The sequence below is a fragment of the Mustela nivalis genome, assembly GCF_964662115.1.
Source record: "Mustela nivalis genome assembly, chromosome: 7".
Lineage (NCBI taxonomy): Eukaryota > Metazoa > Chordata > Mammalia > Carnivora > Mustelidae > Mustela > Mustela nivalis.
The window spans coordinates 100,371-124,470 of record NC_139026.1 but is presented as its reverse complement, the minus strand read 5'-3'; the positions used below and the strand labels follow the sequence as shown (position 1 = coordinate 124,470).

The 24,100-nt window shown below is 47.3% G+C and overlaps 2 protein-coding genes across 2 annotated transcripts in view; one reads left to right on the top strand and one right to left on the bottom strand.

The window, feature by feature from the left end:
• Positions 1-2,183: 2,183 nt before the first annotated feature.
• Positions 2,184-5,914, top strand: KLHDC7B (kelch domain containing 7B; the record flags this gene model as incomplete). The annotated part of the gene is made up of 2 exons (XM_082739019.1): positions 2,184-3,335; positions 3,807-5,914. The coding sequence occupies 2 exons, from the start codon at positions 2,184-2,186 to the stop codon at positions 5,676-5,678; spliced, it is 3,024 nt and encodes a 1,007-aa protein (XP_082595145.1). The 3' UTR covers positions 5,679-5,914.
• Positions 5,915-6,910: 996 nt separating this feature from the next.
• Positions 6,911-24,100, bottom strand: part of SYCE3 (synaptonemal complex central element protein 3) — a 30,234-nt gene continuing 13,044 nt past the window's right edge. The window contains exon 3 of the mRNA XM_082738766.1: positions 6,911-7,208. Coding sequence (XP_082594892.1) covers positions 7,051-7,208 — 158 coding nt within the window. The 3' untranslated portion in view covers positions 6,911-7,050. The remainder of the gene's footprint in view (positions 7,209-24,100) is intronic.

Here is a 24,100-nt window from a genome sequence, read left to right as displayed (position 1 = left end):
TCTTGGCACAACTGGAACAATTTTTGTTTCACAGTTTGTCTAGATGACATCATGTTCTGTCACCTTTCCAGCAGAACTACATTTTTACTTCCTCTGGAAAGTTAGGAGGGCAAATCTCCCACAATTTAGGGAGGTAGCATGTCCCCAGTCACCTTCCCAATAGGGTTTTTTTCCATGTGGCAGAGTTTTGCCCTCCCCTGGATTTTGACAGAGGGAGATGTCTTCTTTCCATAGAGGATGGGTCTAGACCCTTCCTGTGCCACCAAGACCCATCACAGTCCTTGACCCCTTGTGAAATTGTTTGGGGTGATCTCCTGTGCTTGGTTCTTCCCCACCATGGCACCCTAAGGTATCACTTGCTGGACACTTCTCCCGTTCTCTGACAGCAGCCCGGGGCTCTGCTAACAACAGGTGTTTGAAGAAGCTGGGTAGAAATGCCTGCTAGCATGTGGCCTATGAGGGGATACAGGTCATCTCCAACTTTTCAAGGTCTTTGGACCCCAAATAACCAAGAGGCAGGCCCTGGGACTGGGACAGGACTAAGTGCAAGGTCCATAAAGCCTGCCACCAACTTCAGATCCACCTTAAGGGACGGGCCCGCCTTCTACCTCCTACTGTCATCTAATATGCTCAGGGGAGCTGCGAGGCCACCAGATGGGTGAGGAACCTGAGGTCCAGCAGAGCCCAGGCTGGGTGCCAGCGATGCTCCTTGGCCATCTCCTCACTGCCTGAGTCAGGGAGAGGCCCCGTGTCCTAGAAAAAGTAATGAATACATGTTGTGGGGGGCCTGCCTTTGTCCCAGAGACTCCTGGCTCCTTTTCATATCTGGGCCCCACTTGTCCCAAGACTTATTCCTGAGATCAGGTTAAGAGAGAAGCAGATGGAAGAGCCGTAGCTCCTCCCCCGAGAAGCCACGCTGAGGGAGGCCAGATGCACACCCAGCAGCAGTGCTGACCTGCAAGGGCCTGAGTTCCAGTGAGGACGCTGGGCCTGATTTGGCTAAGATGAGGGAAGGCCAAGGAATGCGATGGGATACCCGGAAGTCAGGCTGATAGATAAGCTGGGGTCAGAGGAGCCTCCCTGAGGGATCCTGGGGCTGGCTGATGAGGTAACAGGGGTGAGAGCAGGCTGGGGTCAGGGCTTCCTGGGGGCACCATGAGAGGCATTTGAGTAGTCAAGATGGTCCGTAGGGTGCAGGGAAGGCCCCGGAGGCTCTAGAAAGGGCAGGTGTTGTGATAAGGCAGGCCAATAAAGAGAGAAATACAACTTTTGGATTTTCTTTATTTTGTTCATTTTTCCCCCTCTTGACAGCCTAGCAAATTCCTTTAGCGAACTCTAGCCCATCTCTGCTGGGCTCAGGGTAAGGGAAGTCCAGCGGCTGCTGGGAGAGGGGAGGTGGGGGCCCCTCTCAAGCACCCTTCCGCGTCCGGGGAGAGAAGAGTGTGAGTTTCCAGTTCATGGCCGAGGTGACAGGAGGTTGCACTTTCTAAGACAGTGCTTAGTCTCAGCACTTTCTAAGACAGTGCTTAGTCTCAGGACGAATGCCCTCCATGATGTTCCCCAGTCTGAGACCCTCCTGCAGGGTTGGCACCACGGGCTGTATGCCTCTCCACCCCTCCTCCGCTGGCCCACAGTGGAGCCGACTTCTTGGGTTTCTGGTAATTTCATCAGGGCTGCATCATGTTGCTCAAGCTACAGATAGCATCTCCCTGGGGGTAACTTTTCCCTGCCAGAGCCCCTGAGGCTAGACCCAGGGTCGGACCTGGAAGTCCGGGGGGTTGGAGGGTCTGTAGGCAGAAGCAGGTTGTCTGGGATCCGGAACAGTGTTAAGGAACAATGCCATTTGCCACTGGACCCCATGGGAAAGGAGAAGGGGCCAGGTGGGCCTGGCAAGGTCCCCGAGCTCCTGGAGCTCTTGGATATGATGTCTCCTGACAGCTCCACCGACAAACCCCGATCCAGGGGCAGGCACAGAGACCCACCCCCTCCTAGGCCAGGCGGAGCGACTAGTCCCCCAGCCCAGGTCTACCTTAACTGGGCAGCTCTGTGGGCGGAGCGCATGGCTGATGCCATCTGTGCAGACAGCAGCCCAGGCCGGACAGCGGACCGCCCTGCAGGCAGCACACACGGCCTCCAGCTCGCTGACCTGGCTCCCAGGCTGACTGAGTCTGCCGCCCAGCACCATGGTCCAGGGCACCCTGGAGCCTAGTGGCCTCGGCTGGGGCTGGGACGGGGAGGATGACTGGGACGGCGCTGTCCTGACCCTGCTGGCGCTGGCTGTGGTGGGCGCCACAGCACTGGCCTTGCACTGGTTTGGCTCTGGGCAGGACCAGGAGGCAGCAGGACCCGCACCCACAACCCCCGGGGCCCAGCCTTCTCAGGCGGGAGGAGCCAGGCCAGCCCTGCCCCTGAAGTCCAAGGTCAGTGGTGGTGTCGAGGGACACAGCTCAGGGCAGGGGAAGTTAGACCCTTCGGGACGTGGCCAGAGGAGTCTGGCTGCACCAGGGACCCAGGATCAGAAGCTCCGGGGAGCTGGAGGTCTGGCTGCCACAGCTCTACCTCCACTCAAGACACCTGGCGAGGTGACCCTTGGAGGGACCTTGAGGCAGCAGCAAGGTCATGCCAGTGCAGGAGCCCCCCAAAGTCAAGGAAGGGAGCCTCTCAGGCCAGGTACTGCCCCCCTGGGTCAGAGCAAAGTAGGGGAGGTACCTGGCCCCATCCTGATACGCTTCACCCCTCGGAGTCCTGGCAGAGAGCTGGCAGGACGAGCGAAGGCAGGAGGCGTCCAAGTCAAGGTGCCAACTCACCAGAGCCTGCTCCCCATCACAGAACAGGACACCAGTCCCTGGCAACAAGGTGCAGGGCGACCTGGCTCACTAGAGAGAGGCCCCGGCTGCCGGCGGTGGCAGGTGGACCCCAGCTCAGGAGATAGGAACCGCCACGTCCCACAGCTGGCCTCCCTGCGCCTGGGCGCTGTGGTGAGTGTGTGGGACGCTGTGGATGCTGCCAGCAGCCTCGCCACAGGCTCTCAGAAGCCCTCTGCTCCCCGGGAGCTGCCTCCATCACACCCCGCACAGCCTGGGCCCCGGGCTGAGGGCATAGAGAAGGCCTACAGGGAGAGCATCCTCCAAGCAGCTCCTGTCCTGGCTCTGGAGAGCAGGGAGGCTCGGGGGCCCCCAGCCCCCGTGGAAGGCTGGCCCCGGGAGAGGAAGGGTGTTCTTGTCACCAGGAGCACCAGCCAGGCCCCAGGCTCCACGGGCCCATGGCCAGAGGGGTCTCCGTGTGGACACTCACTCTTGTCTCAAGGGCAGGGGGCCACAGACCCCAATGACGCGGTAAAGGCGGGGGCTAATGGCTCTGGAGATGGCTCTTTCTTCAGCTCGGGACTGGGTGGGACACTGGAGCAAGCAGGCCACCGTGTCAGAGAAGGGGGAGAATCCCAGCGAGGCCAGGGGGAGCAGAGCAGTGAGCAGAGAGGAGGCGGTGGGGACAGAGGAATGTCGTCCACCAAGGCCACTGGAGGCGCCCCCTCCCCGAGTCCCTCAGCCACGCCCTCCCCACACATCCCTAAGCCTCTTCCACCCTTGGCTTCCCCTCTGACAGCCCGTCAGCACGGAGGTCTCTTACGTGTAGGCCCTACTCTTCTGACCTCCTCTCCTTCAGACTCTTTGTCCCTCAGAGTTAGCCATTGTCCTGCAGAGGATGAAGCTCTCAGTGCAGTGCGAGCCCCAGCCCCCGCCCCCACCCCAGGCCCAGCCCCCGCCCCCGCCCCAGCCCCCAGTAGTGGGTCAAGGCTTATGACACAGGAGCACAGCGTGGCCCTCAAGGACAAGCAGGAGGGACAAATCCCAACCAGCTGGGAAAACCTTATTTCCATGGTTCTTAGGAGTCACCCTTTCCCCAGGCAAGACAGACCCCCAGGGAGAGCCCCAAAGGCAGCTCTCGAGAGCCCTAGAGATCCCAGCACTGGTGCGCCCTCTGAGAACAGAGAGTCTGGTTCCCCGCCTGAAGGGGCCGCCCCCAGCCTGGAGCTCAGGGAAGGCTCCTCAGACGCACCGGCCACAGGGGCAGACGCGGGGGGCCTGGCTGAGGCGGGACGTGAGCAGCCGCAGAGCCGCGTGGAGACCGAGGAGGCTCCCGCTCCAGACCCTCCCTCAGGTCGGAGAGGCGACGCCGTCGAGGAGAAGCGAGAAGACCCTGTGCCGCCCGGCGCTGCCAGGCCCCCGGCCGCCGCCCCGCGCCCCGAGCCCAAGCAGCCTGGCCCCGAGCCCTCCGCCCCGGCGGGGGGCGCCCCGCAGCCGGTCCCGCACCCGCGGCGGCGCAGCGCGTGCGGAAGAGCCGAGAGCGCCGAGCGCGGGGTCGGCCCGGCCGCGCCGCGGAGACGCCCCGGAGAGGCTCGCGGGGAGCAGCCCGGCGCGGCGGGCAGCGGGGGGCCGTTCCCGGAGGCGCGGGAAGAAGCCGGGAAGCCCCCGGGGCTGCTGCAGAGGCCGGGGAGCCGGGGCCTGGCCCGGGAGCCGGCTCCGGCGGCCGCTCGGCCACCGCGGCTGGACCTGGGCAACTGCCTGGACGTCCTGGCCTTCGCCCAGCAGCACGGGGAGCCCGGCCTGGCGCGCGAGACCTACGAGCTGATGAGCGACAACCTGCTGCGCGTGCTGGGGGACCCGAGCCTCTACCGGCAGCTGAGCGGGGCGGACCGCGAGCGCATCCTGAGCCTCCGGACCGGCCGGGGCCGGGCGGTGCTGGGGGTCCTCGTGCTGCCCAGCCTGTACCAGGTGAGCCGCTCGGGGCTCGCCAGGGGCCCTTGCGGGGAGGAGGCTCCCGCTGCGGAGTCCGCGGCCCCGCCTCCCCGCCCGCACCTGCACGTGTTCGACGCTCGAGAAAACGCCTGGCGGCCCCTGACTCAGGTGCCGGAGGAGGCCCCGCTGCGGGGCTGCGGCCTCTGCACCATGCACAACTACCTGTTCCTGGCGGGCGGCATTCGCGGCTCCGGCGCCAAGGCCGTCTGCTCCAACGAGGTCTTCTGCTACAACCCTCTGACCAACATCTGGAGCCAGGTGCGGCCCATGCAGCAGGCCCGCGCCCAGCTCAAGCTGGTGGCCCTGGACGGGCTGCTTTACGCCATCGGTGGCGAGTGCTTGTACAGCATGGAGCGCTATGACCCGCGCACGGACACCTGGACCCTGCGGGCGCCCCTGCCCGCAGGCACCTTCCCTGTGGCCCATGAGGCTGTGGCCTGTCGTGGGGACATCTACGTCACCGGGGGCCACCTCTTCTACCGCTTGCTGAGGTACAGCCCTGGGAGGGACGCGTGGGATGAGTGCCCCTACAGTGCCAGCCACCGGCGCTCCAGCGACATGGTGGCGCTGGGAGGCTTCCTCTACCGCTTCGACCTGCTGCGCGGCGTGGGCGCGGCCGTGATGCGCTACAACACGGTGACCGGCTCCTGGAGCCGGGCGGCCTCCTTGCCGCTGCCCGACCCCGCCCCACTCCACTGCACCACGCTGGGCAACACCATTTACTGCCTCAACCACCAGGTCACGGCCACCTTTACGGTCTCTGAGGGGACTGCCCAGTTCCAGGCCAGAGAGCTGCAGCCCTTTCCTCTGGGGAGTAAGGGGGTGCTGTGTCCATTCATCCTGACTCTGCCTGCCACGGACCCACTGCAGACTGCCCTCTGAGCTGCTGCTCTCCACCGAGACCCTGGAACTGGGAGTCCACCAGCACCTGGGGCATAGACTGCACAGTTGGGATCCAGAACTTTCTGCCATTGTTTCCGGGACATTCCTTTTCTATTATAAGACTCATGATTTCCCCCTTCCATATCCCCCACCCCATAAAAGAGATTTCTCACCCTGGGAGCTGAGGCTCCTTGTACCCCTGATCTCGTTGGGGGCGTCCCAAGCCTTTTCCCACCTCCCCCCACAGCATGTTGTCTCCTGCCTTTCTGGCTCGGCTCTTGCCCTCACAGCTCAGTGGGCTCACACGGCCCCTCCTCCAGGATGGTTCTCCTCTTCTGGGCTCTGGCACCAGGCTCCCTCTTGCAGCGCTGCACTGTCTGGAAAAGCATCTGTGGGTCTCCTGGGACTCTGAGAGTCAGGGACTGATGAGGTGACGTACTTAAGGACCAAGATGTGGCTTGTGGAGGAGCTGAGCGACCACTGAGCAGAGCAAGGAGGTGGCTAGAAGCGCAGTCACACTTCCTGTATTTTGTCCCTAGGGCCCCAAGCTGGACAAGGAGTCTATAAGGGAGTGGGAAGGGGAAACAAGAAACAGAAAAGTCCTCAGGAAAATGTCCTTACGCCAAGCCCTGGGAGCCTGGCTTGGCTCTTCCTGGGAACAGCTCTGTAGCCTTCCTTCGCCTGATTGGTCCGCAGAAGCCTAGAACCCTTGTCTAGGGAATGGTCCTGCTGACTGCAGCCCCCTCCTGGAAGCCCAGCCTAGGCCTGGCCAGGACCACTTGGGCTCGTGCCCCTCTGTGGGGCCTTTCCCACCTGCTCTGCCCCACCAGAAGCCAGCCTCGCTTCCCACCAACCCCCATTCTTGCATGAGACCCAAGTTTCCCCTGAGCTCCTTCTCTTGTTAGCATGGACTTCGAAGAGACATCTAACTTCATTCTTCTCATCTATGAAATAGGGATAAGGAACATATTATTATGTGTCCCCTTGCCTATTTTGGAATCCACCAGAGGAAGGTAAATAAATCTGCCTGAATACTGCTGCCTGTCCCAGCCTCTGACCTGGTTTGTCCCTGTCTGGCCCCATTTTGGCTTTTTATTCTATGCTTGGTGCTTCTGGCACTAAGTATGTTTAATTCATTGAAAGCATCTGCATCTCAGAATTCTCATTTTTTGTTCACAAGGTTTGATATGCTGCTGGGTAGGACAGAAAGGGGTCCTCAGGGTGTTCTTAAAAATAAGTTTATTGAGAAACAAGTACGGTTCACACAGCTGTCTATTCTGGTCGCTGTTCCTCTGCCAGCAGAGAAGGCTCGGCGCCTCAGGGGCTTCTCCGCGGCGGCGAGGGCAGCGTGGGGCCGCGGCGGGCGAGGGGCCTACTGTTTATGCTTGGTCTCAGTGAGCAGCTCCTGCCAGTTCTTCTCCATCTCCTCCTTGCAGTTGAGGAAGGCGTCCTCCAGCCGGCGCATGGACTCTGCCAGCGAGGGGTTGGTACGCATCACCACCATGTCGTAGGCCATCCACGTGGCTTGCACTGCAACAACGAGATGGGCCCTGATCAGGCCACAGAGTGGGGCTGGGCTCTGGAGGGCCCCGGGGAGGGCCCTGTGCCTCCGACCGCTCTACTCATCCCAGGGCCTAGATCCTGCTGTTCCCCGGAGAGGAAACTGGTAGGCTATGTGTTATAGGGTTCATAAAAACTCCTATTACAACTTCTCCCTACACAGGACAGTGCTACAACCTCCCTGACCTCACACGGGTCTTAACTTCTGGATGCACCAGCCCATGGCATTAAGGCTAGAGGCCAGTCTGATGTAAAATATTAGGAAAAATTAGAGCAAACAGAAGTCCTTCCCCATCTGTGGCTCATAACTCGTGGTTGCAGGGTGAGCCCTGAGGAGTCTGAAGGCCTATCGAAGCTCAGGAGGGGAGACAGCGCTCCCTCCAGCAAGGTCCTGAGCCTCATGTTACCTTATGTATAGTGGCCTGGGATGCTGGCCCACCTCTACCTCGGTACCTCTGTGCTTTCGTTAGGGCCAGTCCACAGAAGAGACAGGCAGAATGAATAATAATAATTGTGCTTGAGTATCTACACGTGACCAAGGTCAGCAGCACAGCAGGCTTGATGTTTTACAGAAAGTAATATCTGTTTGGTTAGGGAAAAACTGTCAGAAAAGCTATGTGCAGTATCTCAACAGATAGAGGGGATATAGCTATACAGTTCGCACAGGAATTCTTGAACTTTTGGGTACATGAGAGTCACTTGGGACACCTGTTGAAATGTAGGTCACTGGCCCCTCCCATAACTCAAAGGCTCTTTTTTTTCTTTTTTTAAGATTTTATTTATTTGACTGTGAGAGAGACTGAGACAGAGAAGGAACACAAGCAGGGGCAGAGGGAGAGGGAGAAACAGACTCCCCACAGAGCAAGGAGCCTGATTCGGAGCTCGATCCCAGGATGCCGAAATCATGACCTAACCACTGAATCACCCAGGCGCCCCTCAAAGAGGTTCTTATTTAGCAGGTTGGGAATGGTGCCCAGAACCTGTATCTTAATAAGCGGACCACCATTGCAGACCACCTGAGTAGCAGGTGGAGCATGTTCCTGGGCGTCAGAGCCGTCGGCTTCTGGGCTCGCCACTTGCTACCTGTGTGACCAGGAACAAGTGACTTAAATGTACGAACCTCATCTGTAAAGGACAGATGATGTCCTAATCTTGCTGCTTGCTACGAAGATTAAATGGATGACATAGGCAATTTGCCTAGAACATATTAGGGTGTTCAAGACAGGAGAAACTCTTACTATAAAATAAATAATTGGTAAGAAATAAAAATCTAGGAGAAAAAAAGAGCTTGCAGAAGCGAGTCTCATGTAGTCCACACGGCAGCTGGAATTGTAGCTCTCAGTATCCTAAGGCCAAAGTAGAGGAAACATATTCAGGTTTAAGACTCTGGCCAAAAATAAAAGCAAACCCATTAAGACACTTTTATCCTATGAAAAATTTTCTGATAGGTATATTTTTTGAGAAGTATGTAATATATTTTATTTTTTAAAAGATTTTATTTATTTTATTGTAATATATTTTATTTTTTAAAAGATGATTTATTTTTAGAGAGAGAGGGGGTGGGAGGGGCAGAGGAAGAGAGAGAGAGAGAGAATCTCAAGCAGACTCTATACTGAGTTCAGAGCCCGATTTGGGGGCTCAGGCTCCCAGGACCCTGAGATCCAAAATCAAAATCAAGACTCGGCTGCCTGACTGCCTGAGTCACCCAGGCGCCCTGATGGCATCCATACTTTAAATACAACAAGTTTCATCTGTGGCTACAGTTGTAGGTAATCACTGGCCAAAGAGAGCTGTTGGCACAGTGCCAAAGCACAGTTCAGAGAAGGCAAGTCGGTGAGACACCAAAACACTGCATCGAGAGCGAAACCCTGTTTGATTTGATCCAGGGAAGAAAATTCAGAATGCAGAGAACAGGAAGGACCCATGATTGTAAGAAAACCCTGCAGAAATATGTGATTCCTGAGTTTTAAATTCATTCCGTATTTATTGAGCACTTCTGTGTGGGCGTTTTGCTCTGGCAGCCCCGCGATATGGCGGCGAACAAGGCAGACACACCTGCTGTCATTAAGTGTCTGCCCCAGCCGCTGTGGGAGGGGACAGAGGAAAGACACAAGACAAACCACAGGCTGTGAAGGCAGCAAGCTGCATGTGTTGTGGCAGAGAAACGGGGCAGGAGGAATCTGACTTTAAAGCAGGTGATAAGGGCAGGAGCTCTCTCTGAGATTTTGGTAAGGTCTGTGCAGCAGTAAAACTAAGGTCATCATCTCTGGAAAAGCCTGAACAGCAGGTACTCTAAGAAGCCAAATGGGGCTCACCCCAAACACTGATAACCTTCTGGGTAGGGTTAAAGCCCTCGCATGGATATTAAGGAGAAATGGTGAAGATGTACACGTAGATGCAGGGTTCAGTAAAGGATGTAGATAGAGCGCTCCAAACACCTGCTGTAGGGGTGGGGCGGACATCACTTAGGGCTCTCGGAGGTGAATCTGCTGTGTGGGCCTGAAGGTAGAGACGGAGGACAGGGAGTAAAGGACTGGCGACAAGAGGGCCGGCTAAGCCCTGTGATGACGGGACGGAGATGCACCTGGATTTTACAGCCACACACAAATTCCCACCTTCGGCAAAACAGACCAATCAACATTTTAAAATGTAAATGGTGGGGCGCCTGGGTGGCTCAGTGGGTTAAGCCGCTGCCTTCAGCTCAGGTCATGATCTCAGGGTCCTGGGATCGAGTCCCGCATCGAGTCTCTGCTCAGCAGGGAGCCTGCTTCCCTTCCTCTCTCTCTGCCTGCCTCTTCATCTACTTGTGATTTCTCTCTGTCAAATAAATAAATAAAATCTTAAAAAAAAATAAAATGTAAATGGTGACATTCTGCTTCCCAGTCTCAGGCCCCAAATGGTCTTATGGATGAATTCTACCAAACTTTGAAAGAAGAGTTAATTCTTTTTTTTTTTTTTTTTTTTAAGATTGTATTTATTTACTTGTGTATGAGAGAGCATGCACAAGCAGCAGGCAGAGGAGGAAGCAGGCTCCCCACTGAGCAGGGAGCCCAAATGCGGGACTCAATCCCGGACCTTGGCAGAGGCTTAACTGACTGAGCCACCCAGGAATCCCAGAAGAGTTAATAATACAAGTGAGTCCAGAAATTAGGAAAAGAAGACTGATCATCTCGTTGTATGGGTATAGAAGCTTCCTACTTATAGGAAATTTGAGAAAAGAGATCAGCAAAAATAAAAACACGATTTTCCCTCAGGTGGTTTGTTCTAAAATCAAAGATCATATGAAAAAATTATAGGTCTATTTCACATCAATATAGATATAAAACTCTAAATATGATATAGGCTAATCAAATCTAACAGTGAGTTAAAATAGTATTTATGATCAAGTAGAGTTTGTAAAAGAAATTCAAGGATGACTGAGTATCAGAAAACCAATCAGTGTAATTAAGCACTTTAATAAAAAGGGGGAATCAAGGGAATATCTCAATTAAAGCCAAAAAAAGCAGTTAACAAAGTTTAATACCTATTTATGATTTAAAAAAACCCCAAATCCTAAAAAATTGGAAATAGAATGAGATACCCTTAATTTACTAAAAGGGATATACCAAAACCTACAATGAACGATATACTTAATGCAGAAACTCTGTATATACTCCCTTTAAAATTGGGATCAAACAAGGATACTTCTGACAATGTTACTGGTATAGGAGATGCTGGCAAATGGAATAAAGAATTTGGAGAGAATCAAGAGGTGTAAGGATTGAATGGTAAGAGATAAAAGTATCAGTATCTGGGGGTGCCTGGGAGGCTTAGTCAGTTAAGCAACTGACTCTTGATTTCCGCTCATGATCTCAGGATTGTGAGATGGGGCCCCCTGATGAAGACAAAGGGATCAACTCTCAGTGGGGAGTCAGTTTGAGGTTCTCTCTCCCTCTGCCCCCCACTTGTGTACTCTCAAAACAAACAAAAAACAAACTATCAGTATTTGTGAATTATAAAAATGTATGTGAGCAAATAAAGATCCAATAGCTAAGTCAATGCCTTATCAGATATCAAGATATCCTATAAAGTCATATGTGTGTGTGTGTGTGTGTGTGTGTATCACACACACAATTTTATTTATTTATTTGAGAGAGAAAGAGCCTACACAAGCAGGGAGGGGGCAGAGAGAGAGGGAGAAGCAGACTCCCCACTGAGCAGGGATTCCCAAAGCAGAACTCGATCCCAGGACCCTGAGATCGTGGCCTGAGCTGAAGGCAGATGCTTAACTCACTGAGCCACCCAAGAGCCACCCGTGACTTTAAGGTCATGTTTTTAAAAATAGTGGGGTATAGGGGCGCCTGAGTAGCTCATCATTTAGTATCTACCTTCGGCTCAGGTCATGATCCTGGGATTGAGGCTCACATCAGGCTTTCTGCTCAGTGGGGGGCCTGCTTCTCCCTCTCCCACTGCCTGTTTGTGCTCTCTGTCAAATGAATAAATAAAATCTTAAAAAAAAATAGTGCAAAGAGACCAAAGGAAGAAAAGAGACCAAAGGAAGAAAGATAGTAAGTTCAGAGATAGATCTAAGTATATACGCAAATTTAGTAGAATGATAAAAGTAAAACCAAAATCAATGAAAAAAAGACAGTTACTACAGGTGAATTAAAGATACACATACAGGGGCGCCTGGGCGGCTCAGTGGATTAAGCCTCTGCCTTCGGCTCAGGTCATGATCTCAGGGTCCTGAAATCGAGCCCCACATCGGGCTCTCTGCTCAGCAGGGAGCCTGCTTCTGCCTGTCCTCTCTGCCTACTTGTGATCTCTCTGTCGAATGAGTAAATAAAATCTTTTAAAAAAGATATAAATATAAAAATTAAAATAACATCCATGAATCAAAATTTAGCAGAACATCTGTTATCTTGGGACTTCTTAAAACCTCCAAACCAGGGATGCCTGGGTGGCTCAGTTGGTTGGACAACTGTTTTCAGCTCTGGTCATGATCCCGGAGTCCCGGGATCGAGTCCCGCACCGGTCTCCCAGCTTCACAGGGAGTCTGCTTCTCCCTCTGACCTTCTCCTCACTCATGTTCTCTCTCACCTCCTCTCTCTCAAATAAATAAATAAAATCTTAAAAAAAAAAAAAAACCTCCAAACCATAAGGCAAAATATTGGTGAGTCTTTCTGTCAAGAATTTTTTTCAACGAAGGACAACATGGAAAAGTTTTCAAAAAATGATAGAAGAAATTTATAATCCTTAAGGATGATAATGGGTTAATATCTATAATACATAAGAAACATTTCTAATTAATAAGACAGAAAATCCAATACTTAAAAAAAAAAACTCTGGAAAACAACAAGTGTTGGTGAGGATGTGGAGAAATTGGAGCCCTTGTGAGCTGCTGGTGGGGATGTAAGGTGGTGCGTCATGTGTAAAACAGTCTGACATCCCCCCTAGGAAGCCAGGCAAAGAATTACCATGCGCCCTAGCAATTCCGCTTCTAGGTAATATTCCAAACAATGGAGAGCAGGTTCTCAAACAAATAACTTGTATACACGTGTTAATAGTAGCACTATTCACAAGAGCTAAAAGGTGGACACAACAAATATCAATCAAATGATGAATGAATAAATAAAATATGATATATCTGTACAGTGAGATTATTATTCAGCCATAGGAAGGAATAAAATACTAATATATTCTATAGTATGGATGAACTTTGAAAATACTATGCTAAGTTAAAGAAGCCAGAAACAAATTGTATTTACATATTATATGATTTATTTATATAAAATATCCAGAATGGATAAATCCAGAGCGACCGGAAACAGATTGCTGGTTGCAAGGGGTTGGGGATAGAGACCACGGGGATGACTGCCTAGGGGTCCAAAGTGTCTTTTTTTTTTTTTTTTAAAGATTTTATTTATTCATTTGACAGACAGAGATCACAAGTAGGCAGAGAGGCAGGCAGAGAGAGAGGAAGGGAAACAGGCTCCCCGCTGAGCGGAGAGCCCAATGCGGGGCTCGATCCCAGGACCCTGGAATCATGACCCGAGCCGAAGGCAGAGGCCTGAACCCACTGAGCCACCCAGGTGCCCCCAAAGTGTCTTTTTTGAATGATGCACATATTTTGAACTAGATAGAGTTGGTGGCTATGGGACATTGTGAATGTGTTAAATGCCCCTAAATATATACTTAAAAATGGTAAATTACATGGTGTATGAATTTCACCTAAATTTTTAAATTTAAATTTAAGATGTAGGTACTGTGATTATCTTTATTTTTCAGAAGTAGAAACAGAGAGGCAGAGAGGTTAAGTAGCTGCTAAAGTCACACAGGTAAAAAGTGGCACAGGCAGGATTTTACCCAAGTAACCAAGCGCCAGTGTCCGTGATTTTTCTTTTTTTAAAATTATTCTTTTACATTTTATTCCAATAACGTTATAGTTCTGCCCTTCACATTCAGGTTAGTTAGTTCTTTGGTTATTTATTTATTTAAGAGTTTATTTATTTATTTGAGAGAGAGAGTCGGAGGAAGAGGGAGAAAGAATTTGAAGCAGACTCCCTGCTGAGTGCGGCATGGGGCTCAGTCCCATGACTGTGAGACCATGACCTGAGCCAAGAGTTGGACACTTAACTGACTGAGCCACCTGGGAGCCCTAGTTGGTTATTTATTTATTTACTTATTTAAAGACAGAGATCACAAGTAGGCAGAGAGAGAGGGGGAAGCAGGCTCGCCGCTGAGCAGAGAGCCCGACTTGGGGCTTAATCCCAGGACCCTGAGATCATGACCTGAGTTGAAGGCAGATGCTTAACTGACTGAGCCCCTCAGCTGCCCCTGATTTTTAAGTAAGCCCTTATTTTTAAATAAGCTCTATGCACAATATAGGGCTTGAACTCATGACCCTCCAATCAAGGGTCATTTGTTCTACTAACTGAGCCAGCCAGGCACCCCTCCAGTGTCCATATGTTTAACTACCTACAGTATACTGCTTCTTATGGTCCATAAGAAGAAATCCAAAAGACTAACGACCATATGAAGAAAGTCTGGAACTCTACTCAAATAGATCTTCATAATACAGTTGAGTTTAAAAAAGAAGGTACAGGTTGGAGATATAATGCAATATAGTTTACACTACTTAAAATACATGCATAAAAACAAAATTACAGAATTTACAAAAATACACAGAAAGGGAATAAGCAAAAAAAAAAAAAACAAAAAAAGAAATGGAAATAAAAGAATGTAAAAAGAAATAAGAAGATTGTTGTATGAACCAGTGATGATGACACATTGTGAACTCGAAGTGAGCCAAACTCCCTGCCAGAGAACCATTAAGAAAAACAAATCAACAAAACCAGAATCATCAGAAAACAGCAAATGAAGGACCCACTATGACAGAGAGGGGATGACTATCAATCATGAACTGAAAACATTTTTTTCCTCCCTGTGCCATGCAAGGAGGTACCAAGGGAAGCAATCACATTCCAATACCTACTTCACTGTTAGCAAGGAAGATGTCAAGAAGCTTAAGACACAAGGTTTCTTAAAATGCATAAAAAGTCGGGGTGCCTGGGTGGCTTAGTCAGTTAAGCATCTGCTTTTGGCTCAGGTCATGATCCCAGGATCCTGGGACTGAGTCCCCACTGGGCTCCTTGATCAATGGGGAAGCCTGCTTTTCCTTCTGCCTGTCGTTACCTGCCTGTGCTCTGGCTCTCTCTCTGAGAAATAAATAAATAAAATCCTTAAAAAAATGCATTAAAAAGTTAAGGAGCTAAGAAAAATTCATTCATTTAGAAAAATATCTATTAAGCCCCTGGCATGGGTCAGCACCTGTTTTAAGTTTTGGGGACAGACCAATGAGAAGACCTGTCAAAGGTCTTGTCCTCATGATCATTACCTAATAAACTACACTAAGTAAACTTATAGAGTATGTTAAAAAGGAAATAAATACTAAGAAGAAACATGAATCAGTGAAGGAGGCTGAGAGTGTAAAAAATGATTTGTAATTTCAAGAAAGGCACTCAGGAAACACTTCATTGAGAAAGCGACATTTAAATTACCTTTGGATGAAGTTCTTGATGTTAATATAGCTCAATTTATCAATCTTTTATTCTGTGTTTAGCATTTTGCCTCTTGTTTAGGAAATTCTACCCCACTCCCAAGTCACAAGATACTCTCCCCTATTTTCTTCCCAAGTTTTATACTTATTTTTGACACTTAAGTTCTCATCATGCTGAAGCTATTATGTGGATATGTGGGTAGGGATCCTTTTAAAATTTTTATTCTTTATGGATAACCAATTTCCCCAGCTTAATTATTAAATAGTTCCTTCTTTTCCTCCACTGATCTGCCATTTCACCTCTGTTATATATAAAAATTCTTGGGCACCTGGGTGGCTCAGTTGGTTAAGCATCTGCCTTTGGCTCAGGTCATGAGATCGAGTCCGGCATCCGGCTCTTTGCTCAGCAGGGAGTCTGCTTCTCCCTCTCCCTCTGCTGCTTGCACTCTGTCAAATAAATAAAATAAAATAAATAAAATTCTTGTGTGTGTGTGAATTTGTGTATGTATGTGTGTTATGTGTGTGTACATCTGTGTATGTGTGACTGTGTGTGTGTGTGTGTGTCTGTTTCTGGGCTCTCTGTTGTATTCTGTTACTCAACTTGTCTATTCCTAAGTCAAAATGACACTGTCTTAACTATACAGTTTTAATACATACGTATGTGTGTGTGTGTGTGTGTGTATAAAAATATATATGATATAATATAATAAAAATTTTTAAAGATTTTATTTTTTAATTTGAGACTGACAGAGAGAGAGCGACCACAAAGAAGGGGAGAGGAAGAAGCAGACTTCCCGCTGAGTGGGGAGCCCGACTTGGGGTTTGATCCCATGACTCTGAGATCATGATGATCTGAGCCAAAGGCAGATGGCTAACCGACTGAGCCACCCAGGGGTCCCTTAACTATATACTTTTATAATAAATCTTGCTAATGGTAGGATAAACTCCATCCTTCTCTTCCTCAGAAATATCAGCTATTTTTGGCTTGTAAGTCTCTCATAAATGTTTTAGAATAAACTTGTCAAGTTCCATGAAAAACCCTAGAAGGATTTTCACTAAAACTACTTTAAAGTCTAGGGTGAAATCTGGGGAGAACAGTCACATTTATTGCTTTAAATCTTTCTGCTAACAAATGTTGCTAAAGCTCCATTTATTTGATCTTTAGTATCTGTTAGTCAAGTTTGATCATTTTCTGCATAAAGGCCTTGTACATTCCTTCTTAAATTTCTTCCAGGGGAATTCATAGATGTGTGTGTGCACATGCCTGTGTGTGTGTGTGTGTGTGTGTGTTACTGTTATAAATTCCTTTAAAAAAATGTGGGGCGCCTGGATGGCTCAGTGGGTTGAGCATCTGCCTTTGGCTCTGGTCATGATCTCAGGGTCGTGGGATTGAGCTCCGATTTGGGCTCCCTGCTCAGGGGGAGCCTTCTTCCCCCCCTCTCTCTGCCTACTTGTGATCTCTCTCTGTCAAATAAATAAATAAAATATTTTTTAAAAATGTGCTCTCATTGTTTGTTTTTGGTATGTGAAAATGCAATTAACTTTTGTATACTGATTTATCTGCAGCTACCTTGCTAAGCTTTATTATTTCCAATAATGTATGCTTTAGATGCTCTCCGTAAATGTGGTTGTCCGCCTCCAACTTGACTACAGTAGTAGCCCTATTTCCCCCTCATTATTGAAAGATAATATTGCTAGATGCATAATTCTGGGTCAATAGTGTTTTTATGACATTTAGATATTATTCCACTAACTTGTAGTTTTCATAATTATTGATGAAAATTCCACTCCAGTTGTCATTCCTTTTCGTTTTCTTTCTCTCTGCTTTCTTGTAGTTTTTCTCTTTGTTTTTGGTGTTTTGAAGTTTTGCAATTACATGTCTAGATATAGATGTCACTTTATTTTGTTTCTGATGTGTTTTGTTTTTTGGATCTGTGATTTCATTATTCATCCTTTCTGGAAAATTCAAAGACCTTATATTATTGACTATTGTTATTGTTCCATTGTCTCTAATGTCTTTTTTTCCCCAAGATTTCAAGTAGATATGTGTCAGACCTTCTTCAGCTATATCATAAGTGTCTTCATCTCTTCATACTTTTACTTGCTTTATCCCTTTTTGATGCATTATTGTCCAATTGATTTTCTCTTCAACTCTTGTTGATTTCTTTTTTATCTTACAATTTTACTTTTCCTTTTGAGAGGCTCCATTTGTTTTTTCAATCTGTCTATTCTTTTTTTTTTTTTTAAAGATTTTATTTATTTATTTGACAGACAGAGATCACAAGTAGGCAGAGAGGCAGGCAGAGAGAGAGAGGAGGAAGCAGGCTCCCCAATGAGCAGAGAGCCCGATGCGGGGCTCGATCCCAGGATGCTGAGATCATGACCTGGGCTGAAGACAGAGGCTTTAACCCAGGCGCCCCTCAATCTGTCTATTCTTGAATTTCTTTCATGCTCACCTTAGTACTTGGCATCTGTTACCTCTTCAGCCCTTTTATACGTAGCTATTTATACTCTGCATCTGACACCGTCTACAGACAGTGCAGATCTAAATATGTTGGCTCTTGTTTCTGTGGACTTTCACTCATAGTGGCTTATCATTTCACATATTTGGAAGGCAGCTATGCTCATGGCTATACCACCAACACTGTATTTGGTAATATTTATCTGTGAGGTCATTGCTGAAGTAGCTCCCAGTCTCCTGCACACTGCTATATAGTCTCTCAAAAACATGTATCTCTTCATGTCACTCCCCTGCTTAGCTTTCTCCAGTATTCCCCTGTCGACTAAAGAATGACTGCTTAGTGTGGTACACAAAGTCGTTCATGATCTGACCCCAAATGACTGACTGAGATTTATTCTCTACCACTTTCACTTGTAGTTTATTCTTCAGTAGTTGAAATTTATTTTTTTCAAAGATTTTATTTATTTATCAGACAGAGATCTCAAGCAGGCAGAGGCAGGCAGAGAGAGGGGGGAAGTGGGCTCCCTGCTGAGCAGGGCTTGATCCCAGGACCCTGAGATCATGACCTGAGCCGAAGGCAGAGGCTTAACCCACTGAGCCACCCAGGTGCCTCCAAAGTAATTGCTTTTTAGTTATTTTTCTTCCTTCCATGGCCATCAACTTTAGGAATAGGGACCTCATAACAATACTGCTGCAGGGCTGTACACTGGGAAAAGGGAAATAATCAGACCTTTTGGGGATTACTAGACGCTGGCTCTGTAATTGAGACTAATTGATACTAATTGAGACTAATTGATACTAATTCCCGGAGACCCAGAATATCTCACTACCAGTCAGTACAGTGATCTACCACTCAGAATAGGGGCTTAAGGATGTCATGTTGTCAACGGAGTTCTAGCTTGGGTCTTACAGTGGGCTCAATGGGTCTCTGAACACACTTTGTGAAAATTTTCCCATTTCCAATATGCCTAATGGAAATAGATCACTCGGCAGCTGGGAGAATCCCTACATTTATTCCCTGACCCATGGAGTGAGGGCTCTATGGTAGGAAGACCAAGTGGACACCACTAGAACTGCCTCTACCTATGAAAGCCGGAAAGCAAAAACAACACTGCATTCCTGGCCGGATGGTACAGATTGGTGCCACCAGTAAGGATTTGAAAATCGCAGGGGGTCAATCTCTCCACATTCCCATTCGATTTGCTGATTTGGCCTGTGTAGAAGACAAACCTTAGAGAACAACAGTAGATTACTGTACACTCAGTCAGATGGTGGGTCTACTTCAGCTGCTTTCTAGATGAGGTTTTGTTGCCTGAGCAAACTAATGCATCCCCTGATATCTGATACACAGCTCTTGATCTCACGAATGCTTCTTCTCTGTACTTATCAGTAAAGACCGCCAGAAGCAGTTTGTTTTCTGCGGACAAGGTCAACAACACATCTTCACTACCCTAACTCAGGTGTACCAACTCTCCAGCTTGATGCCATAGTGGAGTGGGCAGGGACTTTCAATGCTGTTCTTTCCCCAGGACATCAGGCTGGTCAATTACACTGATGCTATTAAGCTGACTGGACCCACTGAGCAAAAGAGGCCTAACACAGGAATATATACTGCGTGAGTCCATTTATATGAAACTCTAGGCAATTATATCAGTGATTGCCTGGTGCTGGGGAAGGAGGAGTGGGAATTGACTGGGGAAGGGCAGAAGAAAAACTTCTAGAGTGATAGAAATATTTTGTATTTTGATAGTTATGTTGGTTACACTGGTGTATACATTTGGCAAAACTCAGCAAACTGCAGACTTAAAATATGCTTATTTTATTGTTTGTAAGTTATACCTAAATAAAGGTGACTTAAGGGGCGCCTGGGTGGCTCAGTGGGTTAAGCCGCTGCCTTCGGCTCAGGTCATGATCTCAGGGTCCTGGGATCGAGTCCCGCAGTGGGCTCTCTGCTCAGCAGGGAGCCTGCTTCCCTTCCTCTCTCTCTACCTGCCTCTCTGTCTACTTGTGATTTCTCTCTGTCAAAGAAATAAATAAAATCTTTAAAAAAAAATAAAAAATAAAGGTGACTTAAAAATAACAAGAACACAATTTATCAATCCTATGGGTTGTATGAAAATATCGAAAGATAAATCCACAGCCCCAAATGTTTTCATGACTTAAAAAGGAATAAAAGTGAATGAACAAAGCATTCCATGTAAAGGTTTAATAAAACAATAATAAGAATATTAGGGAAGACAGAAGGAAAGAGCCCAGAAACCCTATTAGGCTCACATATGAAGAAATAAACACATATTGAGATGCTTTCCTGGCCCAAATGCCCTTCTCTGAGAGTTTGTCTTCATCCACAGGGGTGAGCTTTACCTTCCATGCTATCCACCCATGTGGCTTAGGCAAACCTGGCTATGAACGATGTACACTCCTGCATATGCAAACTTGTTGGCATTTAATAGCGATAGATTGGATGTATACATAGCATCTTGGAAAGAGCTGACATACATAGTTCTGAATGAAAAAAAAAAAAACCAAAACAAACAGCACGAGACATATAACACAATACTATTTACAGAAATTTAAAATAAATTTATAAAATAGCAACATATATTTCATAAGAACACACATACACAAAATATATGTCTGTGGGAGAGAGGAAAGAGAGTGGCTATGGGAATAAGGCAAGAAAAATAAACTAGAGGGGTCCTTCACGGGCCAATTATCACAGCGTATCATGAACTGAGGGTATGATAAAATCAATTTTCTACATCTGCGATTGAAAATGAACAATTTTTTCTACAACAGCACAATCAGGGACTAGAGAAACAGTCTCAAGGAACCAACAGAAAACAAAATGGAAAATAACCAGGTAATACGAGAGATTATAGAGATGGTAACGAAGATTAACACAAAAAGAGATGTACAATGGATAATTGGAATTTCTGAAGAAGTAAACCAAAGAAATAGTATACAAAGTATACTTTGTCATGTTTCTTTAAAAAAAAAATACTAAAGGGGCACCTGAGTGGCTCAGTCAGTTAAGTGTCCAACTCTTGATTTCAGCTCAGGTCATGTTCTCAGGGTGGTGAAATCTAGCCCGGCATCCGGCTCTGCACTGGGCATGGAGCAAGCTTATGATTCTCTCTCTCCCTCTCCCTCTGCCCCCTATCCCCACTTGTGTGTGCATGTTCTCTCTCTCTCTTAAAAAAAATAATAGCAGAAGTCTACTGCTCTAGAGGTCTAATGTATCCCACAAAAAGTGTTAGAGAATATTAACACCAATCTCATGTTAGTGAAGTATAGAACTTCCAGAATAAAGAATCTTAGAGGCAGAAAAAGTAAGTCACTTTCAAGAGGAGACACATGGGCAGGGCTCACACAGAGCCACTAAATGCTGAAAACATCTTTTAAGTTGTAAAGAAAATAATCACCTAGCCAAATTACCATCCAGTTATAAATGTAGACATATTTAAAAAAAATTTTTTTTTAAAGATTTTATTAATTTATTTGACAGAGAGAAAGATCACAAGTAGGCGGAGAGTCAGGCAGAGAGAGAGAGGAGGAAGCAGGCTCCCGCTGAGCAAAGAGCCCGATGCGGGGCTCGATCCCAGGACACTGAGATCATGACCTGAGCCGAAGGCAGCGGCTTAATCCACTGAGCCACCCAGGCGCCCCTATATTTTTTTTAAATTTTTTAAAAGATTTTATTCATTCATTTCAGAGAGAGAGGGAGAGAGAGAGAGAGAGAAACAGAGAGGGCACATGAAGGGGGAGAGGCAGAGGGAGAGGGAGAAGCAGACTCCCCGGTGAGCTGGGAGCCCGACATGGGGCTCAATCCTAGGACCTGTAAATCATGACCTGAGCCAACAGCAGATGCCCAACCATTTGAGCTACCCAGGTTCCCCTTGAATTTTATTTTTAAGTAATCCCATACCCAACATGGGGCTTGAACTACAACCCCAAGATCAAGAATCACATACTCTATCAACTGAGCCAGTCAGGTGCCCCCACCTTTATAAATTCAAGGAACATATCCATAGCTATAGTTTCTAGGTTAAATATTTGAACTATGGAATACAGGATGTGTAAATCTCAACAACTGTAGGATTTATGTGAACAGAATGTAAATGTTATAAATATCATTAATAATATAAATGTTATTTGTAGTTGATAATGAACAAATACAGTATAATGAATGACAGTTTTGCCTTAGTTTCTTCATCCATAAAATAGGGATAGTAAGAGTCCCTATAGCTCATAAAACTGTTGTGAGGATTAAATGAACTATTTCATGTAAAGTGCTTAGAACAGCATCTAGCATTTAATAAATACTGAATAAATGTTGCTTATTAGTATTATTAGATCCTGAACAAGGATAAATGAAATACCTGAAGAAATAACCTGAATTTCCTTAATGTTTTCCCACAAACCTTCTTAATTTGGAACAATCTTACAGAAGCAAATGTATTTTTTATGGTGTTTAAAGATGGGATCAGGGGGCGCCTGGGTGGCTCAGTGGGTTAAAGCCTCTGCTTTCGGCTCGGGTCATGGTCTCAGGGTCCTGGGATCGAGCCCTACGTCGGGCTCGCTGCCCAGCGGGGAGCCTGCTTCCTCCTCTCTCTCTCTCTGCCTACTTCTCTGCCTACTTGTGATCTGTCTGTCAAATAAATAAATAAAATCTTTAAAAAAAAAGATGGGATCAGGAGGGTGACAAAGCCTAAGAGAAACAAACTGGGGTTGCTGGGGGGAGGGAGTGTGTGGAGAGGGTGGTGGGGGTGTGGTCATTGGGGAGGGTGTGGGCTATGGTGAGCACTGTGAAATGTATAAGCCTGATGATTCACAGGCCTGTACCCCTGGGGCAAATAGTACATTATATGTTAATTAAAAAAGAAAATAAAAATACTAAAAAGCTAAAAAAAAGTATATATTTAAGGTGTTCAATGTGATGACTTGATGTACTTACACATTGGGACATGTTTTTAAAAGTTCTTTTATTTATTTATTTATTTATTTATTTATTTGACAGAGAGATAGATCACAAATAGGCAGAGTAGCAGGCAGAGAGAAGGAGAAAGAGGCTCCCTACTGAGCAGAGAGCCCGATGCGGGGCTTGATCCCAGCACCCTGGGACCATGACCTGAGCTGAAGGCAGAGGCTCAACCCTCTGAGCCACCCGGGCACCCCAAAAGTTCTTATTTTTAATGTCATTAAGTTACTAATCTTTTCCTTATATTATTAGTGTGTTTTGTGTACTTTTTAAGAAATCTTTCTCTGACATAAAGATATTTGCTTACATTGAAAAAAAATTATTTGTTTAGAATGAAGAATTTCGGGGCGCCTGGATGGCTCAGTGGGTTAAAGCCCCTCGGCATTCGGCTCAGGTCACGGTCCCAGGGTCCTGAGATCGAGCCCCGTGCAGGGCTCCCTGCTGCTCCCTCTGCCCCTCCTACCTGCCTGTACTCTCTCTCCAATAAATAAATACTTTTTAAAAAAGTGAAGAATTTCTTCAGTTTCACTTCAGTTTAAATTCTTAAGTAAAATTAAGGTGAATACCCTATTTTAAAAGTAGCTTATATAGTATGATTCTATTTTAATGAAAGCATATCTTTTAGAAAAAAAAAGATTCCTCCATGCATCAATCCATTGATCCATCATTCTATTTTTGCACAGACAGAGACTTGCCATAAGGTTCACCAACATTAATAGTTAATTCTGGGTGACTGAGTTTTGTTGATTTTATTTTTTCTATTGTTCCAGCTTTTATTTATTTTTGAGAGAGAGGGAGAATCTTAAGCAGGTTCCATGTGATGTGGGGATTTATCTCACATGACCCTGGGACCATGACCTGAGCCAAAATCAAGAGTCGGTTGCTTGACTGACTGAACCACCCAGGTGGCTCCCATTTTAGCTTTTAGTTTTGCAAACTTCCTGAATGATCTTTCCTCTAGTCTTCCTTCTCCAAACCATTCTTCTTCAGTTACCAGAGGTATCTTTCTTTCTTTTCTTTTCTTTTCTTTTTTTTTTTTTTTTTAAGATTTATTTATTTATCTGAGAGAGAGGAGAGAGAGTGAGCAAGGGAGGGGCAGAAGGAGAGCGAGAAACTCAAGCAGACTCCTCACTGAGCGAGGACACCAACATGGGGCTCAACCTCACAACTCCGGGATCAGACCCGAGCTGACACCGAGAGGCAGAAGCTTTCGCTGCACCACCCAGGCACCCCCAGGGATGTCTTTCCAAAACAAAGTTTCTTCCTTGAGATCCCAAATGGCTTCCTATTACCTAGATAAGAAAGGTCAAACTCTTTAGCTTGGCACAGAGACCCTTCTTACCTTTACAGCCTCTTCTTTCTTTGGTCTGTGATCCTGTGAG